This window comes from Lontra canadensis, unplaced genomic scaffold (assembly GCF_010015895.1).
Source record: "Lontra canadensis isolate GAN:19392208 unplaced genomic scaffold, GSC_riverotter_1.0 scaffold41, whole genome shotgun sequence".
Lineage (NCBI taxonomy): Eukaryota > Metazoa > Chordata > Mammalia > Carnivora > Mustelidae > Lontra > Lontra canadensis.
In genome coordinates this window covers 17,285,088-17,306,671 of record NW_022631035.1, presented here as the reverse complement: position 1 = coordinate 17,306,671, position 21,584 = coordinate 17,285,088, and the positions used below count along the sequence as shown (strand labels likewise).

Sequence of the window (21,584 nt, the reverse complement as noted above, 5' to 3'; positions counted from 1 at the left end):
ATACAGAGCTCTTAATTTGATAGTACAAGAACAAATAGTCCAACTGAAAAATGGGCAAAGAAGGAGCACTTGGGTGGCTCAGTCAGTTAAGCGTTTGCCCTCAGCTCTGGGGTCCTGGGATCTAGCCCTGCATCGGGATCCCTGCTCAGGGAGAGGTCTTCTTCTATCCTTCCCTCTTCTCCCTCCCCCACCTCCCTGCTTGTGCTCTCTGCTCTCTCTCGTGTTCTCTGCTCTCTCTCTCTCTCTCTCTCAAATAAACAATTAAAAAAATATAAAAAAAAAAGAAAAATGGGCAAAGGATTTGCAGAGACAGATCTATAAAGGCATACAAGTACCTTTAGAGCAAGTACGTGAAAAGATGATGAGTATCATTAAATAGTAGTGAAATAAAAATCAAAACCGTAATAAGACACTACTATAAGCCCACCAGGATTCCTGTAATAAAAAAGGACAGAGAATACCAAGTGTTGGCAAAGATGTAGAGGAAATGGAACTCTTACACACTGCTGGTAGAAATGTGAAATGCTGTAGATTCTGTGGAGAACAGTTTGGTAGTTCCTCAAAAAGTAAAACACAGAGTTACCATATGACTCAGCAATTCAACTCATGGGTATATACCCAAGAGAATTAGAAGACAGTGTTCGCAGAAAAGTTGTACATGAATGTTCATGCAATATTACTCGTAATAGCCAAAAAGTAGGAATAAAACAAATGTCCACTAACTGATAAACAGATTAACAAACTGTATATCCACACAATGGGTATATCCACACAAAGGGGTTTCCTTCCAGGATAATGAAGGCGTTCTTCAATTATATCGTAGTGATGTTGTACTACCTTGTGAATATACTAAAACCCACCAAACTGGACACTTTAACATGGTGATTTTTATGGTAGGTGAATCATATCTCAGCAAACCAGGAGGCTCCCCATGAGAAGAAGGTATAAACGTGTTGGTGGAATAGTTACAGGGGGAGGCAGGTGGCTGCTGGTTCTTGCTCTTGGCCTCACTCTGAAAAAAGACCAGTGAGAGTCCAAATCCAACAGAACAGCTGGCAGCGAGCAGGCACTGAGGCACTCACGGGTTCTGGATACAAAGGGGTAGTTTCCACAGGCAGAGAAGGAAGGGACATTTGTTAACCAACTGCTGTGTCCAAATTATTGTGACAGAATGGGGCCACTTTCTGAGATGAGCTAGGGATGCAAATGGCCCCTGGGAGGTGCCAGCTTTTTGTGGAGAACTGAGGGGTGGGTTGGTGACTGACCAAGAGCAGGGTCCCAGCATCCTGGCTTTGGCTGGCACACTGCTGTGGCCCCCAATAGGCTCCTAAAGTTCAAGGACTTCATTCCCTTCCCTGTAAAACATGCGTGGTAACAGTACCTACCTGCTATGAGTGTGTTAAAGGCTACATGAGATAACATAGGTCCAATGCTTAGTAGGGTGTCTAGCACAAAGCAAGTACACGATAAATATTAACCTCAATTTGTTACTGTGGCTGTTCTTATCATCACTGGTAAGACTACTTAGCCTCCATGGACCCGAATATAAAAATGTAAGGAAAGGAGCAGAATTAGGGAAATATTCATTAGCATTACCAAAATGGTTATCAATTATCAATGAATCCTAATCTGTAAGACAAATTTTAATGACAGAGTAGACTGGGTGTTGGAATAAAGAAATGCCATCCAACAATAAGAACTTGTGTGATAAAATAGAGTTTCTGCCAAACCGATGCCAAGGTCAAGGTGAAATCAAGTTCACAGAGCCTCACCAGAATCAGTGCTGGCTGTCAGAACCCAAAGAGAATAAGAGAGACATTTATGTCAAGTGCAAAAATGTGCTAGAGATTTTCTTTTTTTGAGAGATGAGATTTTAAAGGAAAGGCAAAAGAAAAATTTTCAAAACCTCTGAAGAAAATGCAACATTGGACTAAAACCACTCTAGTTCTTTCACTTTTGTTCTGTCCAGCTCAGGGCACTTTTTAAAAAAAACTGTCTATTCAAAAATTCTAGAACTCTGTGCTTTCATTTAGAAGACACTGGAAAAAAGAAGATGTATTATATACATATGTGTACATGTGTTCATAGAGGTGTAGGTGTAAAATAAATAGAAAGCATGGGCCAGAGAATCTGATGACCGCCTCCTACAGTTAACCCTGCCAAGAGATTCCGAGCCTGTGCTCCTCCTGTGGATTGGTGTGTGGTGGTCCATGGCACCATCTGGATGTCAGGGGACACTAATAAAAGCCCGGAGGAGGGCTGTATATGCGAAGAATCATTTCCCCCAAGAGAAGGCTTTATGACAATGACATTTGATAAATACCACTAACCATGGTTTTACAGCTGTGAAGGTTGAGACAAGTTATGGGAGAACCAACATCACAGGGACACTAGTAGTAAAATGACAATGACACCACCTACCGAGCACTCACCCTGTGTCTGGCACTGCTCTAAGCACTCTACATACCTTAACTCATTAATTTTTCCTAGCATTCTTTCGCCCATTTTGCAGATGAGGACATCAAGGTCAGGAAGGTTGAATAAACTGCCAAAGGTTGTGAAGCTGGTTAATGGAAGACTCCAGCGGTCTGGTGCCTGACTCCACATTCCTAACCACTAGACTGTAAGTCGTGCTTCTCAGTGATCACTGTAATTCAGAGCCAACCAACACAAAAGAAGCTATTCGTGGCATCAATCCTCTATTCACAAAGCAAACTGCAATTTGGTTTCTGGGAAAGATTAAATTAATACATTTCATTTGGAATGTTATGTGTTTTGTAGTTTATGTTTAATTAGTCGATGTTTTGATTTTACTGTTGCAGGAATTATAAGCCCATGGTATTTATGCCTAATTTTAAGTTATAAATATTTAAGTAACATAATAAAAATAAGTGAACTCTTAAATGTCGGTGGGAGTCTTTACTCTTAAGACATACCCTCTAGGGCGCCTGGGTGGCTCAGTGGGATAAGCCTCTGCCTTGGCTCAGGTCATGATCTCAGGGTCCTGGAATCAAGTCCCGCATCTGGCTCTCCGCTCAACAGGGAGCCTGCTTCCTCCTCTCTCTCTCTCTCTCTGCCTGCCTCTCTGCCTAGTTGTGATCTCTCTGTCAAATAAATAAATAAAATCTTAAAAAAAAAAAAAAAAAAAGACATACGCTTTAAGAAGAGCTGGTATCCGGAGATGTGCAAAGACTCCCTTCAAGCCCAGCTCTCAAAGCGATGGTGCTGATGTGTGTTTGTGCTTCTGTGTGTGTGCTTCCAGTGTGTGCTGGTTTCTCACACCACTGCCCAGCGCTGGCCTGTATGTCCTGACCCTCTCCCCGAGTTCTCCCATAACGCCCAGGACACTTCCCACACAGGGTGGACAATCACTGATTCAATGACCTGCAGCTGGAATTTTCCAATCACAAGACTCATGAAAGATAAAAGCAAGACACATGACAAAGACACATGGCTGACCTGTGGGAGGAGAGAGAGAACGAAGGGGCTCAGACAGGTGAACAAACCCAAGTCACGCCACTGGTCTAGCAGACAGGTGGGGACTGCTCCTTTTCAGCATGTTCTATCTAAATATTTCCATTTGACGTTTGAAAGTTCTATCCAATCTGCTCAGAAGTCACGTCAGGGGTCTACCGGTTGCTGTTATGCATGCAATTCATTCCCAGGCATCTGATCTGATTCTCTGACAGCCCAATCAGGGAGTCTCCATTTTAAGATTTATCTATTTATTTGTCAGAGAGAGAGAGAGCGCACGCAAAAGCAGGGGGAGCAACAGGCAGAGGCAGAAGCAGGCTCCCCACTAAGCAAAAAGCCCAATGCGGGACTTGATCCCAGGACCCCGAGATCACAACCTGAGCCAAAGGCAGAAGCTTAATGACTGAGCCACCCAGGCTTCCTGTGGATTCTCCATTTTAAAGATGCAGAAACAACTTCAAAGAGTAAGCGGTTTGACAGCCCTTACTGAACTTACAAGTGGCAGAACTGAGCTGGAAACTCCCACCACAAGCCAGCCCACACCAGCACCCAATCTGGTGTTATTCCTACACCAGCTGGGAACTGTGTAAAGGCCTGAACCAAGAGGATGGGGGCACCCAGGAGTAGACAAGAAGGTCCTAAACACAGGCTGGGGGAGCATGGGTCTGGCTGAAGGAAGTGCTTTATAAAATTTACCATTTTCTACCTATTAGATGAGCAAATACCCGGAAGCTGAATAATACTTTCTGCTGACAAGGCTGAAAGGACAAAGGTACACCCCGATGGAGGGTAACTAGGCAGTACCTGGGAAAAATCACACATTAATGTATCCTTTGGCTCGGAAATTCTGTTTCTGGAAATTTACTGAACAGAGTTACTTGCAAAGAATTAAAAGACCACATATATAAGGTTATTTATAGAAACAGGGAATTCCAATACCCACAAAATACAGGGCTGGTTAAATAAACTATCCAGCAATGGAAACATATGCAACAACAACAAAAAGAAATAAAGAAGCTCTAATACTCCAAACTGAAAACGGATACGATCTCTTCCAAAACAGAGTGTCAAACGCTATATTCATAACAGCTTTTGTGGGTAAGGGAGCAGGGATAAGAAATAAAAAACATTTAAAAAATCTGTATATTCATATTGGTTAGATGCATCAGAAGAAAATGTAAGGAATCAATAATTACGGTGACAGAGGCGCGAAAGGCTTTTCGCTGTATACATTTTAGCCTTTTTCCAACCATAATAATAGATTATCTGCTCAAATATTACCGTTAAGAAGCCTATATAAAGAAGGCTCTGCTTGTGAGCATGGCACAGAGATGGTGAGTCACTATGTTGTACACCTGAGACTAATATAACATTGTTTATCAACTACATTCAAATTAAAAACATTTTTTAAAAGAGAAGGCTCTGGCCAGGCTCCCTCCTCTAGTCAAGTTCATTGTTCCTTGGACTCTTCCCTCCATACATCTGCTTGGCCCCTTTTGTCTACCATCTCCTCCAGTTCAGGGTCTGCGTCTTTGCGAGGCCTTCTGGGAGGTCACAGAGGAGCACCCTTACCCACTGTGCTTCCCTGCGGTTTTTGGAAGTTGTACGTGTAACCCTGAAACGTGAGTCTCCTTCCCTCTAGAGGCAATGATATTTTACACTGCGCCTCAGAGAGAGGAGGTCACCTGCTGAAGTTCACCCTGGGGCAGCGCTGCATGGAGCCTGGTCCAGCTCTGAGCCCTACTTAGAGCCGTTCTCCTCACTGCCCCATGTGGCCTCCAGTTACAGGTCCCAGCAACTCCAGTCCCTGAGGAAGAGAGAGGATGTCCCCTTTGTCTTTCTGTATGCCCCTATAGTGGTCAGTGCTCAGTGACAGGCAATCACATGCTATGGGAAGGGAGACTTGAAAGAGGAAGAGGAGGAAGGAAGGAAGAGAGAGGGGGAAGGGGTGGGGGGGAGGAGCACTCACTCTTGCAGAGACAGGTCTGAATCCTCAGCATTTGCTGTCCCCACGTCTGAGTCGTAGGACATAGGCTCCTCAGAACGGTCTGGACTCCTGGAGCCGTTCTCTTGGAGCAGGCAGCTTTCAGAGTTTAGGCTGCAAGACAGCTGGGATGAACTGGCCGTGTCCAGGCTGAGGGAGGAGGCTGTGAGCTTCCTGTTCCGTCGGATCTTGTGTCCTGAGTGCTGGACTTCGATGTCCTCCGAGCCCGAGGAATGGGAAATTGAATCCAGAGACTCTTTCCGCTGTAGTTCTGTCCCAGAGGTAGTGAGGGGGTCGAGATCAGAGAGCGGACAAAGCCCAGAGAGAGCCAGCGGGGTAAGCGTCCACTCGTTTAGGATGGCGGACTTGTAGGAGAGCTCGAAGGATAAGGATGTCAGTCCCTGCAGGAAGCTGAGGAGGAACTCCCCCTCCTCGGCGTCTCGAAGCAGCGCCGTGGGCTGATAGTACTCGCACAGGTGGGCCGGCTCCTGGAGGAGCAGCTTCAGGTAACACTCCATCAGGCCGTCGTTGAGGGCCAGCCGCAGCCAGGCCCGGCAGCGGCCCACGTCTGTGCTCACAAAGATCAGGTGCTCCAGCTCCGAGATGATGTGTCTGGGGATGGGAGGACAGGCTTGTTTCAAGAAAGGATTTCCAATCACTGCAGTCTTGTTTTAGCCACTGGTTAGCAAGAGCCCGTCATAACAACTGCCCATATACAGAGGCTTGAAAAAATCTTGGATAACAGTGCTTTATGGGGAATTTAGAAATATTAAGCTGTAACCCCCAACTTTTTGAGGTTGCTGTCATGAAGGATAATTGCCATTTTCATTACGGCTACTCGGGGGCCCCTGACATCACATGCTCATCTAGCACACATCTGATGAGTCCCTCAGTGCAAGGTCTCTTCAGAGCCCAGAGACACAGGGTAAAGACATGGTCCTGTCCTCAATCCAGGTGACCACCTTTCAGGGGCACATGAAGCCTGTTGTCAGCAGAGCTGGGGTGGGAGTACACAATCATTACCGGGTCTCACTAAGAGAAATGCCATAGAAAAGGCAGTATCGGAGCTGGGCTATTAAGGGATTTCAAGAGGTGAAAATGGAAGGGGAACCTTCTAGGCACAGAGGACCGAGAGAAAAAAGGCACCAAGGGCAGGAAGGCAACAGCTGTGTAACAGGAGTGGCGAGCACTCCGATTACAGCACCGGGAGGAGGAGCGGGCGATTGGGCTGCAAAGCCAGGTAAGGTAGGGTCTTAAGTATCCAATGGGTGAGGCAAAGTGGGGCAGTGGTCCCCACGCCTGTCTGTGCATCAGAATCACCCAGGAACCTGGTCAAGATACAGATTCTGGGGCCCCCACTGAGTGAATCACACTCCAGATCTGAGAGCCTGAGGGTTTTTGCACAGGGAAGTGACTTGACCACAGTTATGTAGATGTCTTGGTGGGCCGTTCTGGATAAGATCAGATCCCACATATAGCAAACGGAGTTCCTGAATCCTTGATCTGCTCAAAACACCCCTCCCCTGACTTCCACAGTGCCCTGCACTTCTCGCCTGTGGGAGCGCAGCCCGTCTCGTGGGACCAGCAAATGCACTCTGCTTAGTTTCAGCTCAGTGAGTGCGGCCCAGCCAACTGGGCTAAAGACAGACAGAATAAGATGAGGACAATCAGAAAGCCACTGTCACCCAGGAGTGTGGTTAAGAACCTGAGACAGGGCAGTGGCAGTCATCAGGAAAAGGAAGACAGAGACCCACAAGACACCTCGGGCCAAAGGTGGCACTAAGCAGCCCTTCAAGGCCCAGCGTCAGCTCCCGGCTCCACAGCCCAGGCTGTCCTCAGCAGGGCCACGGAGACAGCCGTCCCAGGGTGAACAGTCAGACGGTCTGGATTCCACGTTTTTTGAAAAAAACAAAGGCCATCCCTTGTTAGAAGATTTAGCAATATAGATGGTCAAACCCCCTGAGGCAGGGTTAGCAAACTTCTTTTGTAAAAGGCCACATAGGAAAGATGATAGGCCTTGCAGGCCACACTCTCTCTGTTACAACCACCTCAGTTTGCCACGGTGTGGTAACAGCGGCTCCGGCTACAGGCGGCCAGCCATGGCTGAAGGCTGAGGGGCCCTTGAGGCTTGGTCTAACAATAACCCCTATCTCACCCATCCCTGTTCTAGAACAGACTGGCTCTGGTGCTTTCCCGCACAGCTGACGAGGGAGAGTCCCGTGTCCTCCCCACAGCAAAACCTCCCCAGCTCATCTCACTTGTGAGTGACAGCTTTCAGGAGGGGCCAGAAGACGGGCTGAGGAAGAGGCTTCTGGTGGGCGCTTTTCTTCCTTTTCCCTCCGGCCTCGACTCGGATGTGCTTGGCATGCAGTCCGTGGATAAATACGGCCTCCAGGGCGCTGCACATGGCATTGGCATCTCCGTCTTCGCTAGTGACCGCCGTGTCCGAGGACACGTACTGCTTCTGCAGCGCCTTCACCGATCCCACCAGCTTCTTCTTGATCACCTGGTCAGCGACAGACGTAACACACCCTTTAGGAGATCCTGCAGTGGGACTGCTTCTCACCACACACACACACACACACACACACACACACACACACAAGCACCCACGCAGGCACACACATCTATGTGTGTGTCTATACAGCAAAGCTCACACAAGCTAATTATACAAAACAAAGCCAGAGCACAGCGGTACTGATGTTTTGGTTTTGTTTTGTTTTTTAAACTGAACTTCGAATGAAAACAACGACAAAAGAAACTGAATTTCAGTGCACTGACATCCATATATAAATCTCGTGTTTAAATACTGGTTCCATCACATTACAGCTATGCGAGCTCGGGGAACCCACCAAGCGCAGCGGGGAAGCCGTCTACCTCACTCGCCTGACTACGATTCCACCAAGAAGCAACAAGTGCTACTTTTGAACAAGAAAAAGGGATCACAGTCTACACTGAGAAAGATCCCAACTGGGCAGTCAGAGGCTCAGGTGAGTGTCAGCTCGGTTGGTCACCAGCGGGGTCACCCCAGACATTTCACTTAACCTCGCTGAGCTTAACGTCCTCACCGTTAAACAGAAAGCATACTTCCTGAACTACGGCACTGCGGGGATTACCCGGAGGGCAGGACTGGTCTTTTATTCATCCTTGGGTCCTTGACACTTGGCACGGTGCCGGGCACATGTAGGTACTCAGTTAAATGTTCAGCAAGTAAATTATAAAATACATATACATTGAATCGTTTGGAAATAATAAGGATAGTCTGGTCATAATATGAGCGTGTCAAAGTTACCTAAGTGTGTGGAAAAGGACTAGAAGGGAATGCAGAAAAACTGGTTTGAATCGTTAGCTGATAGGATTACGGATAAATATTTTGCTGTTTTTATTTTAGCCCAAACAGTTCATTTTAATGTTCTCTGAAGAGTTGAATGTTCTTTTTTTTTTTTTTTTTAACAACAGCTTTAATGAGACCTAATTTACATAGCATAAAATTTACTCATTGAAAGTACACAGTTCAGTGGTTTTGGGTACATTCACAGAGTTGTGAAACTAACGCCACTACCTCATTTTAGAACATGTTCACTGCTTCAGAAAGACACACTGTGCCCATCAGCAGTCACTCCCTACTCGCTGCTTCCCCGGCCCCGAGCACCCACTCGTCTACTTTCTGTCTTGACGATTCACCCATTCTGAACATTCTGGATACATGGAGTCACACAGGCGGCAGCCTTCTGTGTCTGGCTTCTTTTAGTTGGCATGTTTCCAAGGTCTGTCTACACTGTCACCATGTATTGGGACTTCATTCCTTTCTATTGCCAAATCATGTTTCACTGCGTGGACACCCCACATTTTATTTATCCATTCATCGATTAATAGACATCTGGGTTGTTCCCACTTGGGGGCTATAATGCTGCTATGAACATTCATGCACAAGTATTTATGCGGACGTAAGTTTTCAGGTCTCCTGGGTACGCACTGAGCAGTGGAACTGGGCCACCACTTAGTCTTACGTCATTTTGATTCTAGCCATCCCAGAGGGTGCAAAGAAGTCTCTCGTGATTTTTAATGCATTTGCCTAATGTCTAATGATGTTAGGCATCTCTTCATGTACTTGTGGGTCATATGTATGCCTTCTTTGGAGAAATCCTTGGTCTTTAGGTAGCCTATATTAAATGACCATCGTTTTTTGTAAATTCCCATTTTATCACCAATAAGATATTCTAGAAAGGCCAGGATCTTCTCAGAGCCTGCTTATGCTATCACTTTTTCTCAACCCAAGGCCTCACTTTCCGGGCAGTCCTTGTTCATTGAAAAATCAATGAAATGGCTGTCCTGTGCACCCTTCCCCACCCTTCAGCAGTACCCGCCCCACCCCCCGCCCGCCGCTGCAGCCTACCGGGATGGCAGCCCGGGGATCCAGTCCATTCTCCACCACTGAGAGCATTTCCACTCACACAGCAGCTCCCTCGGAGAATCACATGACACCTGCAGAGACAGATGGCGGCCAGCTGAGCAAGTTCCAGCTCACCAGCCCCAGCCAACTCGCCCTCTGCCCCCAGCAGGCAGCAGGAGGTCAGCCCCTCTTCCTTAAACTACAATGGGAGGGCACTTGAATATAGAAGGAAAAGCTAAGAGTGGATTTTAAGGAAGGAAAGGAGGAAGGAAAACAAATCTGTGGGCTCAGATCTCAGGAGGTGCAGAGTCCTGTATGCCATGGGTGGGTCTGGCCCAAGCAGTGCCCAGAAATGGCTCCGGATTCCACACCCAGTACTGGCACAAAAAGCAGGGCATATAAGGCTGATTTAGACACAGAGCTAAGGGGGCAAGGAGGTGTCAAGGGCCCACATGGCCAGGAAGCAGGCGCTCACAATTCACACTGATGGCCTGGGCCCTACAACTGCCCCCTCTAACTCCCGTCCCAGTCTGGTGTCTGCCAGCTCAACAGTGACAGTGACAACTGAAACAGCTTCCAGAGGGAGGGCTCTCTCACTACACATCTGCTTCTCCTTAGGCTAAGCTGGAGAAGCACAGGGACATGTCTAAAGGGAGACGGGCTTGACTCTCGATTTGCTGCTAACCAGCTAAGCATGCTGGGGCACCGTATCAGACCTCTCAGACGGGAGAAAAGAATGTGGAAAATGCCTAGCACAGGGCCTGAAGGTACTAAGGAGGAATAGTATCTACAACCCTAGTCTTTGTGGCCATCCAAACTTACAGGCGAAGACTGCCAGGAGACTGCCAGGGCGTGAATGCGCTTGTTAGAGTAGCTGAAGTAAATCCCTCAGGGCACTGGCTTCCTCCTGAGGGGGGCTGAGGTGGGAGGGCTTCCACCTGAGCCTGAAGGGGGCTGCTGCCTGGCCTGACCCCACCCTAGCCACTTGGACGGACCAGTATGGGGTGGGCACCTTCCCATCTAAACAGACCTCTAGTGACCACACAGCTGAGCATGAGGGGACACCCAAAACTAGATCATTGCTGTCCCTGTTCTCAAAAACTCCTGGTCCAAAGAAGTTAATAAAGCTGAGGCCCGCTAAATGGATTTTGTACTTTTTCCATATACTGCTTCCTGCGTTCCTCCTAATCACCCTGGGAGGGCTGTTTTATTATCCTGATCTAACAGATAAGAAATAGAAGCTGACCCAGGTCAAGGAACTTCCTTAGATTCCAGGGCTGATAAGTGGCAGACTCCACCACCTCCCACTAGGACTACCCTTCTCTCAACCCTTCTGGAAGAGGCCAGTGTGAGCTAGGGCTAAGGGGTAGGTGGGGAGGGAGCAGGGGAAGGTTTAGGAGAGGGCTCTTTAGCTAAGGGCCCAGGTGAGGGGGTGCAAGGGGGTGTCAAGGTCAGGCAGAAAAGGTTTACAGAGAACAGCAGGGTGGCCCTAAATGACATTAGATGCTCTGACTTAAGCCCTGGCCTCTGGAGCTGGTGAGGGTAAACAGGACCCAGAGCCAAGCTTCCTAAGGAAGGGCATGCAGAGGGAGGGAGGTCTGTGTGTGGGGGGATGGCTCCTGCAGCACCAGCTCTGGTCACAGCACGACAGACCGCCAGAAAGAATGCTGGTCCCTGGCCACAGCCCGTTTGACCACCTCTCCTGTCACCATGTTCCTGGCTCCTAATGCCTGAGGTTCTCAGAACCCTCCTCTGCGACCAGCTCCATGCTCTGGCCACAGGGCGATGGGAACAGGGGATGGGCTGCAGTCAGAGTCCCTCCTGAAATTGTGCCTGATCCTGGAGGTAAGGTTCCTTCAAGCCTATCCTATGCAGCCCTGAAGGTCAAGTCCAGGTTCTCTGGTCCCAAGACCCTGGCATCCAATCCCTTTCAGCAATTCCAGAGGCCTAAGGCCTCCTTTTAGGCCTGTTGTTCCAGAAAGAACCTCAAGCTCCCAAACTGCCCTTCTCCTGGCCAGCCTTAGGACTTGGATGGCAACAATCAGAATAGTAGGTCCATTAAGGCCTCATTAAAGAATTAAGCCAAAATAATAGAGTATTCATCGGAGGGAGGAAGGCTTATCAGTGAGTGGGTGCTCTGGCCAAAAAAAAAAAAAAAAAAAAGTCAATGGACACTGAGAGGTCAGAGCAGGGCCGGATAGGAGACAACTGTGGCCTAAAACAAAGTGACAGAAAACCCACAAAATGACAACAGTGCAGAGAAATCCAGGAGAAGAGCCACTTGACAATTCACAAAATAGGATGAGACTTTGGGATCAGGCCAAAGTTATGGGCACACTTTTCTTTGCAAGGAGCCAAAGCACCCTACCTAGGCCTGCCTGTCCCCCAATGCCTCAGGGAGGCAGAAAACCGGCTCAGAGGCAGGAACATGACAATCTAGATCTCTGGGATTTGGGTCTCCTGACAGCTAGGTCAGCACTCCAGCAGGCTCCTGGCAGGCCCAGACCCCCAATCTCTCATCCTATGGGACTGGCTTCACTTCCTATCCTCAGAACAGTCTTCACTGACACCAAGAACCAAACCAAAGAGGGGTGTCTCTTCGGGAGACCCAGGCTGAGGAGAACAAATAGAGAGCCTCAAACATTATAGGCACAGTTGAGCAGAAAAGGGTGAGTGGTGTCTACCTTTAGGAAACTCCAAGCCATCCTAAGTCTACCTCTGCCCTTTAGTATTGATTCACCCTGGCACAGGATCTCATTCTCTAATCTCATTTAATTCTTAAAACAATCCTGTAAGAGGAGGATGATTATCCCCCATTTTACAGAGGAGAAAACTGAGGCTCAGTAGAAATGGGCCTCAGGTAAGGGACAGAATTCTCTGGTTTCCTCATTCAAGTCCTGTGCCTCTGAGTTCTTGGTTCAAAGAGTTGTAGGCAGACTTATTACTCAGACTGTTCCGGGGGACTCAGAAGCTCCATTTTATCAAAGAAAGCCAACAAACAAGAAACAACCTTGCCCACCAGATCCGTAGCATACTGAAGGGACAGGCCCCACACACTCAGGTGCCACATCTCCCAACAGCTGGTTTTACAAATGGAAACAGGTACTGGGACCCCAACCCTCCTAGAAAGGCCAGTGGAGCCCCTGGCCCAGATCAGTGGAGCTTGCTTCCAAGAATTGTCCTGCTCCCAGGCCAGCCCTGAAGATACTCCCTAAGTCCCTCTGCAGCACAGATTCTTTCCATGGTAGCTAGGTTTCAGAACTGTCCTTTCCTAAATGTTCCAACGCACAGGAGGGAAACATTCTGGTTGATTTTCTTTGTTATACGCCCTTCTATATACTTCCAATCTCACTTCCTCCAGAGACGAAGGAAGAATGAAAAGAAGACAAGGGCTCAGACGAGACTTACATTAAAAGAAGAAATGGATGACCTGGCTTCACTGCTTTCGAAACACTCCATTCACCAGTAAACAGCAACCTCCTCTTCTTGGAGACTTCCCCGCCATCCGTGACAGCCTCGGTCTCTACAGCCTGAATCCGATCCTGCACCTGGCTATGCAGAACAACAGGCTGGTGTTTAAGCCCTCCAGCTGCTGCCCCAGGTGATGCGTCAGGGTTTTCAGTCGGAAACGAGTGACAGAGTTATCTTCTGATTCAGAAAGGCAGCTGATCCTCCAGACATGTGAGTGCTGAGTGAGGGAACAGCACCTCCCTCTACCTGAAGAAACTTGGGAGTTCTGGACAAGGGCCCTGTGAAGGGTGGGATGGGTGTGTGTGTCTGGGGGTGAAGGCGACTAGGCCTTTGAAGCAAATGAATACCAGCTGGAGGGCAAGAAACTTCTAGCTGTGATTCTCGATCTAAAGGCTAGTGGGTGAGGCCAGAAATGTGAAGTGTATGAACACTGGGTATCTTTCTTTCCTCCCTCCCTCCTCCTCCCCTACAACACACATTTTCCCCATATTCTTTTTTTTTTTTTTTAAGATTTATTTATTTATTTTCAAGAGAGGAAGAGAACGCACATGAGTGGGAGGAGGGGCAGAGGGAGAGACAGACAGAATCTTAAGCAGGCTCCATGGCCAGCATGGAGCCCAGTGGGGGGCTCAATCTCATGGTCCATGAAATCATGTTCTGAGCTGAAACCAAGAGTCTGACACTCAGCCAACTGAACTACTTAGGCACCCCACGTCACCCCCATATTCTTGTCCCACATCCCTTAGGATTCCAGCAGGGACCAAACTCTGAATGAATGAAAGCAGAAACTTTGCCCCAACTCATTCACCATTGCATTTCTAGTGCTGAGAACAGTGCAAGGCCCACAGTGGTGCTCAAAATATACTTGCTGAATGAACAGATGAGTAAAATAAGAAGGCTCAGGGCAGGTATCTCCACTCCAGACTGTAAGAATTTGGGGTATACGACTTTTCAGTGGGAGGGCCCCTGTGGAATTCCGTCCATCATACCAAGCTGCCAATAGGCTGTGAACCCTGTAGATATATCACACCTTACTGAAGGTAGAAGGGAATTCAATTTTCAAAGAAGCGAGACTATAAATGTCAAGCAAAGACAATGGGTCCTCTTTGGGGCCCCTTACAATTGCTGCAAAACGGCCAATCCTTTGGAGTCTGGTCACCAGAACTAAGAGGGGATGTGCACCCAAAAAGCCCAGGAGATCATAAACACTAACAATGGGGCCTGGGTGTCTCAAGAAGGTCTAGCTACTGAGATAACTTGGCTCTTTGAGTTCATGGGTCATCAAAATGGTCAAAAATCAATGACTCAGTACTGGCAAAGAGGTAGCAATTCAACAGCCTCTGAATTCACCTAGTTCTTCAGCCTCCCCAGGACCCACTCACCTACACTCTTCACAACATGTAACATCACCTCTGGTACTGTTTCCCTGTGTCCGGTATTGGGACGAATCTGCAATCAGCTCTGGCTGGCGGGGAGCACTACGTGAGGGTCCCTTCTAAGTGCCAGGACAACACTTATGGACGTGGTTCTGTGACCAGAGCCAAGCCCACACAGTGGAAGCCTCTGAGTTTCTACAGATTACCATCCAAAAGGAAGTGGTAAGTCTCCACTGTCCCAGTCTGATTGAGCAGCCATCCCTCACCTTCCACATATTCCGATGATACCTACCATTCCAGCAGCCAACACAAGTAATGTAATATGAATGCTAAAAACACAATCCTTGAGGACAACAGGTACAGGGGACCAGACATCCAGGAAAAACCCTTGAACCACAGGCGGTGGATCTCCCCTCCTCCACACTTATTTCTTATTTACCATCGGAGGCCCTGCACCCTGCAGCTGCTCGGCAACTGCCCAGCTCTGAGAAAGCACCCTGATTTGGCTGTTGAGGGGAAGCAGGTGGGGTTGGCAGGGGACTGCTCTAAGTTCTCAGATCAAATGGGAACCACGTCAAGGGAAGAATGGGTGCAGAGCTGGGCTGAAGAAATGGGGACAAGGAGACCTCATTTTAGTAACACTGGGTAGGGGAGGTAACTGCGGAGGCAAGAGTTGGGGGCAGTTTAGCCAAGACTTAGGGATGAGGGGTCCTCAGGATGGCTGGAGGTGATAAGAAAGGATGTGGTGGGCTCTGAAGTTAGGGGTTGAGTCTGTGAGGACACGAAAATACATATAAAACTTAGTATAGGGCTGAGGTCAGAGTTATTAAGAAGAGGGGGTGAGCTCAACAGAGCGTCTGCTTTTGTGGTAGGTATTAAATGAGGGTGGGTGGAGATGGGATGTTACCGCTGAGCAGAACTTGGGGGGCTGAGCAGGGAGATTGGGATAAGAAAGCGGAGCCAGAAAAGGGGGAAACCAGAATGGTGGGGATCAGAGGAGGTTAGCGTGGAACACTGCGGCTGTCAAAGGGGGTGAGGGAAGCGGAGGGATGTGGCTGCGCTGGGGGATGGAACTGGGCTACTGTGGGGGTCAAGAGTGTGACCGCATTTACGCAACACCAGTGGTGAGGGGGTGGGGGTAAGGCCTGGGCTCCGTCCCGGGCAGGAGAAGATGGAGGGGACCGGTCAGCAGTGGCTGTGCGGGCTGAAGGTTCGGGTCCGAGTGGGGTGGGGTGCGGGGCTCACACCGGGAAGGGAAAGGGCTCTGAAGCAGGGCAGTCTCAAGGCAACAAGGGGTTTGGGATCACGGACAGAGCTGGTGGCCCACCGCCCGTTCGCGTCTCGGCCCCGGCGCCCGTTCTCGCCCACCTCGCCCCCGACCGCCAACTCACCAGAGGGAGCGGGGAGGAGGCGAGGAGCACTCCCGGCCGCAGCAGCCTCTCAGCCTCCGACCCGACACTGCGGCCTCTCCGCCACTGACAACAGGAAACGACTCTCGCGGCGCCTGACGCAATCACGTCGGTTAGACGCCCGGCCCCGCCCCTAGCCCGCGGAGCCAATCGTAAGGCGAAGGAGCCGTGGGGGCGGGGCCAGCGCTCCCGCAAGCCCAAATTGCCAAACCTCGAGCAGGTGAGCGATCTGGAAGGCTCGCAACTCTACGACCCCAGGTGCGCGCGAAGAGGTGGGGCCACTAGGCGAGGTCACCAGCATCGGGCGGAACCTGTCCTCCTGTCCGCCTCCAGCAGCATCTGTGTCAGTCTAGATCCTGGCTTCTGGGTTCCTGACCTCGCCTGGCCACAGCACCGTCTGTGTAACTTTGCGACTGTCTCTTGGCCTCCTGTGGGAAGGCTCCCACTTGTAAAATCGGACCAATAGCCTACCCTAGTTTTGCCTCCCTGAGGGCATCAGCGCGGGTGGTGCTTCCCGCCTGGCGGCTCTGGGGAAAAGCACACGTGTTTTGATCACACCTTTTACCAAGGGAGCCTTTAGGTCCCCAGGGCTTTCTCCTGTAACCTATCAGCCCTAAGGTGCGAAGTTCAAGGGTCCGGATATTCTCATCTAGCCAGGTATTCTTCGTTTGCTTTCCTTGATAGAGTTGACATTTCTCTTTCAGATGGACTCAGAACAAAAGGTCAAAAGTATGTGTGTGTTGGGGGGGGGTGGTGTCTTTTGCTTCCGATACTTCATACCTGCAGGCTTTGGTCAAATGGGAGCTTAGAGCCTGAGTGTGGGGTGAGTGCCCGGGTGGAGAGGTACTACCTGCAGGTCCAGGGGAACTTAAGGAGTATCTACAGGGCTGGTCTAGGAACAGCACAGTTCTTGGAAGCAAGCTCCACTGATCTGGGTCAGGGGCTCCATTGGTCTTCCTGGGAAGGTCAGGGTCCCAGTGCTTGTTTCTATTTATAAAACCAGCTGTTGGGAGATACGGCACTTGAGTGTGTGGGGGTTGCCCCTTCAGTAATTCTCTTTCTAGGAGTGAGAACCACCTCTTCCTGGTTTTAGACTAGATGAATCTGAGTGCATTCAGTATGGTTGATCATCAAGGAGGAAGTTAGAGATAAGGACATAGAGGCAAAGTATTCTCTTGGTGTTAAACAAGGTGGAAAGTAAGGAATTTTCTAGGGAAATCCCTTTTCCTAGGCAAAAGAATGGTGTTTCTTGTTAAAATAGCTCAGCAAGAGCATCAGTGTCTTGACACAAGCATGCCCCCCCCCCCAAATGGAGGCAGAAACATTCCTCAGTTCTTCCAATGAATTTTCGCACAGCCGCTGTCTGAAAAAGCTGTGGGAACCCCCACATAGTAATCTCTTGTCTGCCTTTTCAGGGACCCCCATCTCCTGGTCTTTTACTTCCCAGGCCTCTTGGCTCCTCTGCAAAGTCAAGGGCTTGTCTTCCTCTCTTCATCTTGCTCTGGTGCACACCGCCACCATTCATGGGTGGTGAGTCCACCAGGTAGTCTCCAGCCAGAAAAAACAAAACAAAACAAAAAAAACCCCCTCACATTACCATTTCATTTGAGCAGTAATAAAGGCACATGCAACATGCCATGGTGCTAGAGAAGAGGGCTTGAAGGTTATTCTGGACGAGGCAACTTGTATCTGAGCCTACCAGGTGGATAGAGGAAAGAGCATTGCAGGTGAAGAGACTGGCAGAGAAATGGCTGGTGGGTAGGAATGTGGGCTGAGCTCCTGGGACAGTGCCAGTGCCGCAGGGAGGTGGAGAGGAGGCTAGGAGGTAAGAAGAGAGGAAGGGGAGGCGGTTGGGACGGGTGGGGAGATAGAGATTGGGTGAGGGGCAAAGGGAGGAGGCACAGACCCAGCTGGAGGCCAGTGTAGGAAGGGCTGAAACATTTGAAAAGGCAGCTCACCCACCACTGGTCTGTCTGCTTAGATTTCAAGCACTATGCAGAGTTATGCAGAAAGTCAGGCAGGAGAACTGTGAGGCAACTGAATTTCCTGGGGACAGGTCCAACGTGTAGATTTCTGAACCGCTCTCCTACCCTGGAGTCACTCTGGGATGGGGTCCAAGAACTTCGGCTTGACCACCTCTCCTGTGCCCTGCCCTCAGTATGGATCTGAAGCTTAAGAAAACATAAGAATCTGTCTTAACTTAGGAGCTGAGGGATAAGGGATTAACATTTGTGCAAATGCTTCTGTTGTTTGTCAGGTGGGAATTGTGATTTGTCCTCATCAACCACCAAAAACAGGCTTAAGAGAAGCTGAGTAACTTGGCCACACAACTAGTGAATGAATGGTAGAGGAAGGACTGTCAGCCAGCTCTAATTCTAGTTGGAGGGCTGGCATAGATCAGTGGCAGAGCAAGCGGGGTTTGGAGCCAGGAATGCTTCGGTTTGAACACCAGCACATACTGTTCCCTCGGCCTTCCCTACGATATGCGGGGCCTGAGACAACCCAGCAAATGTGGGGCTAAGACCACTGCCACGGTCAGTGGTTTTCACAGGCCTCTTGAGGTAGTACTGAAGATAGAAACTTCTAAGTTCGACTGATGATTAGAAAAGAGAAGTAAGTCAGAACACCCTGAGGCCCCTTAGCCTCAGGCAGAGGGGCCAGGGTGTGTGCCTTCAGGTAAATTTCCCCAGACTATCTGAGCCTGCGTTCTCTCATCTGTAAATTGGAGGAAATATCAATTGATGTGAGGATTAAATAAGATAATATACTTAGGATGGTTTCTGGCCTGCAGTAAGCATTTGAAGATGACCAGCTGTAGGGCACCTGGGTTGGTTAAACGTCTGCCTTCAGTTCAGGTCGGTCCTGGGGTCCAGCCCACAATGGGCTGGCTCCCTGCTCAGTGGGGAGACTGCTTGCCCTTCTTCCTCTGCCCCTCCCCCAGCTCATGCTCTCTTGCTCCTCTCTCAAAGGGATGAATAAATTCTTTTTTTCCTTCTTTTTACAAAAATTTATTTATTTACTCATTTATTTAAAAGATTTTATTTATTTGAGAGAGAGCGAGCATGAGCAGGGCGAGGGGGAAAGGGAGAGGGAGAAGCAGACTCCCCGCTGAACAGGGAGCAGATTCAGGGCTCAATCCTAGGACCCGGAGATCATGACCTGAGCCAAAGGGCAGACACTTAACCGACTGAGCCACCCAGGAGTCCCTGGATGAATAAAATTTTTAAAAGAAAAGGAAAAGATTACTGGCTATATTATTGTTTGAGCTAATTCTCACCTTCCCAATCCAATCAGATCTCTGCTTTTAATTGCTCTCTGAGCACTGGAGAGACTTTCTTTTTTTCTTATTTTTTGAGAGCCCTTCTTGTTTGAACCCCAGATGTATCCTTACTTGGCAGCTGACTGAAGTCATCAATCTAGTACTAATGCAATCATTTCTCTCAAAACTGGAATTGCTAATGTTCTCCTGGGTTCTGTTGTAGGAAGCTGGTTCTCCCCACCCTTTTAAAAAATGGATTTAAAGTGTTTTTAATTACTGGTTTGTCAATTATACGTCAATAAAGCTGGACAAAAATAAAGCTTTGACAAAATAATGAATTTTTTTAAAAACCCCAAATGTCATTATACACAGTTTACAGTTCAAATAGTATGAAATGAAATGATGAGGGAACATAATGACCCACGGAAGTTTCTTGCCTCCCCCCCATGCCCACCCTTCTGAGCCAGGTCACTGGGGCTGGTTATTTCTGGCTGAATCTTCTGGTGCTTTCTCCACCTGTCCTGTGCTTCTAGCTCTTGATTTACCCATTTCAGTTACTGTCAGCAGGCTTCCTAGTACCACAGACAAGTAGTTCTTTAATAACCCAGTCCATTTTTGGGGTTTGGTTATGTCACTCTTTCCCGGTAACTGATAATGTTAACAGAACTGTGACTATGTAAATATTGTTCGTGTCGCCCTCTGTCTGGGTTCTGTCCTCCCCTGCGCTCCAGCTCGCTCCTCGACCTGTCCCACAGCTTTCACCCTGAAATCTTCCCTCGCTGCTTCCTGGGTTGGCCTTTTCCTGGTTCCCTTCTCTTCTTTGCTTTCTTTACTCTCTCTCTGCTGGAGCACATCTGCAGTTAAGAATCCCTATCGAATATTAAAAAACAGAAGAGTCTTTGGACCTGCTCATGATAGTAGTTATACCTTTACAATCTACTAATTGGGAAAAAATACTTAAGGACCCAAAATTATCATGGACTCCTGCTCCTAAGTGAATTTGTGTTTTACTGACATTTACATCTGTGGGTGTTCCTTAAATCTAGCTTCAGCCTCTGATTCTCCATTATCACCTCACCTCCTTATCTCCCAGTAAGACAACCTCCCTCTCAACTTTTAATTCAGTCTCTGTGCTTTAACTGGACTTAAGTACTGGTTTAAGGCCAGACCTCACATGTGCACGTGACCATGGCTGGCCAATCAGAGTCTCCTCTTCCCAGATACGGTGTCCAAGCTTTAAGGATGGGTTTTCCTCTACATCAGTGTCCCTCAAAGCCTGAAACCAGAGGAAAGCACAATTGAGGGACAGATGGAGAGAGGATGACGCTGTTTGAGCCCTAGATGCAGCCAGCACTTAGGCTTCCCAGGTATATGAGCTGATCCATTGTATGACATTTTTGGTTCAAGCGTATGTTAGATTTCTTTCTCTTGGAGCATAAAGAACTGCAAGTGATAGGTCTTTGTGAATTTGGTCAAGTTACACAAGCCATATTTATATTCATGTATGCTGACCAACAGCTCACAACACCACTAGGTTCCCTATCCGTCTGCTTTTATCAGCCCCAGACCGAGATAGCTTGACATTGAATAGTCCCATTTAGGGACTGGAGGAAGCAACTTATCATGAGTCACTGCCCTAAAATATATTTTCCACCCACATACTCCATCCCTGGAATTCAGCGGTGATGGTGGTATTCTCTGGGGTTCATTCTGGCTCTCTTCAAATGGTTCTCCTTTAGAATGTGAAGTCTGTGGGGAAAGGCAGAAATTAAGGGAGCCGGTTCTGCTTTTGCCCTTAGAGCTGGCAAAAGAGAAGATGAGAGGGGCCGGATGCCCTGTGGAGCCCTGGGGGCTGTGGTGGCGAATCTCACTGTTCTTCAAATTGTCTGAAGTCCATGCAGATGCCTTTAGACAGCCTCCCTCTTAGGATGTTTCAGGCAATGAGAATCTTTCTAGTTTCAAAAGGACTCCAGAGAAAGAAATTTCACTACCTTTTTTTTTTAAAGATTTATTTATTTGGGTGGAGGAGGGGCAGAGGGAGAAAGAATCCTGAAGCAGACTCCCCACTGAATGTGGAGCTCCACACAGGCTGATCCCAGGACCTCAAGATCATGACCCGAGCAGAAACCAAGAGCTGGTTGCTCAACCAGCTGAGCTACCCAGGTGCCCCTCACTACCCTGTTTTGATGTTTAACTTGTAGAAGCCCTTTCTTCTGGA

The 21,584-nt window shown here is 48.6% G+C and overlaps 1 protein-coding gene and 1 long non-coding RNA gene across 4 annotated transcripts in view; one reads left to right on the top strand and one right to left on the bottom strand.

Moving 5' to 3' along the window:
• Positions 1 to 16,191, bottom strand: part of PLEKHM1 (pleckstrin homology and RUN domain containing M1) — a 44,277-nt gene extending 28,086 nt beyond the window's left edge. Inside the window, exons 1-4 of one of the 3 annotated variants that reach the window (XM_032870972.1) lie at positions 16,090 to 16,191; positions 9,855 to 9,943; positions 7,717 to 7,964; positions 5,444 to 6,070 (exon numbers count right to left, since the gene is read on the bottom strand). In XM_032870972.1, coding sequence (XP_032726863.1) covers positions 5,444 to 6,070; positions 7,717 to 7,964; positions 9,855 to 9,902 — 923 coding nt within the window. In that variant the 5' untranslated portion in view covers positions 9,903 to 9,943; positions 16,090 to 16,191. Of the gene's footprint in view, positions 1 to 5,443; positions 6,071 to 7,716; positions 7,965 to 9,854; positions 9,944 to 13,259; positions 13,371 to 16,089 lie in introns of those variants that run through there. The other 2 variants (XM_032870971.1, XM_032870973.1) reach the window with 2 other exon arrangements.
• Positions 8,232 to 13,687, top strand: LOC116875447. The gene is made up of 2 exons (XR_004384192.1): positions 8,232 to 8,448; positions 13,213 to 13,687. It is a non-coding gene; the product is annotated as an uncharacterized LOC116875447 (long non-coding RNA).
• Positions 16,192 to 21,584: the final 5,393 nt, after the last annotated feature.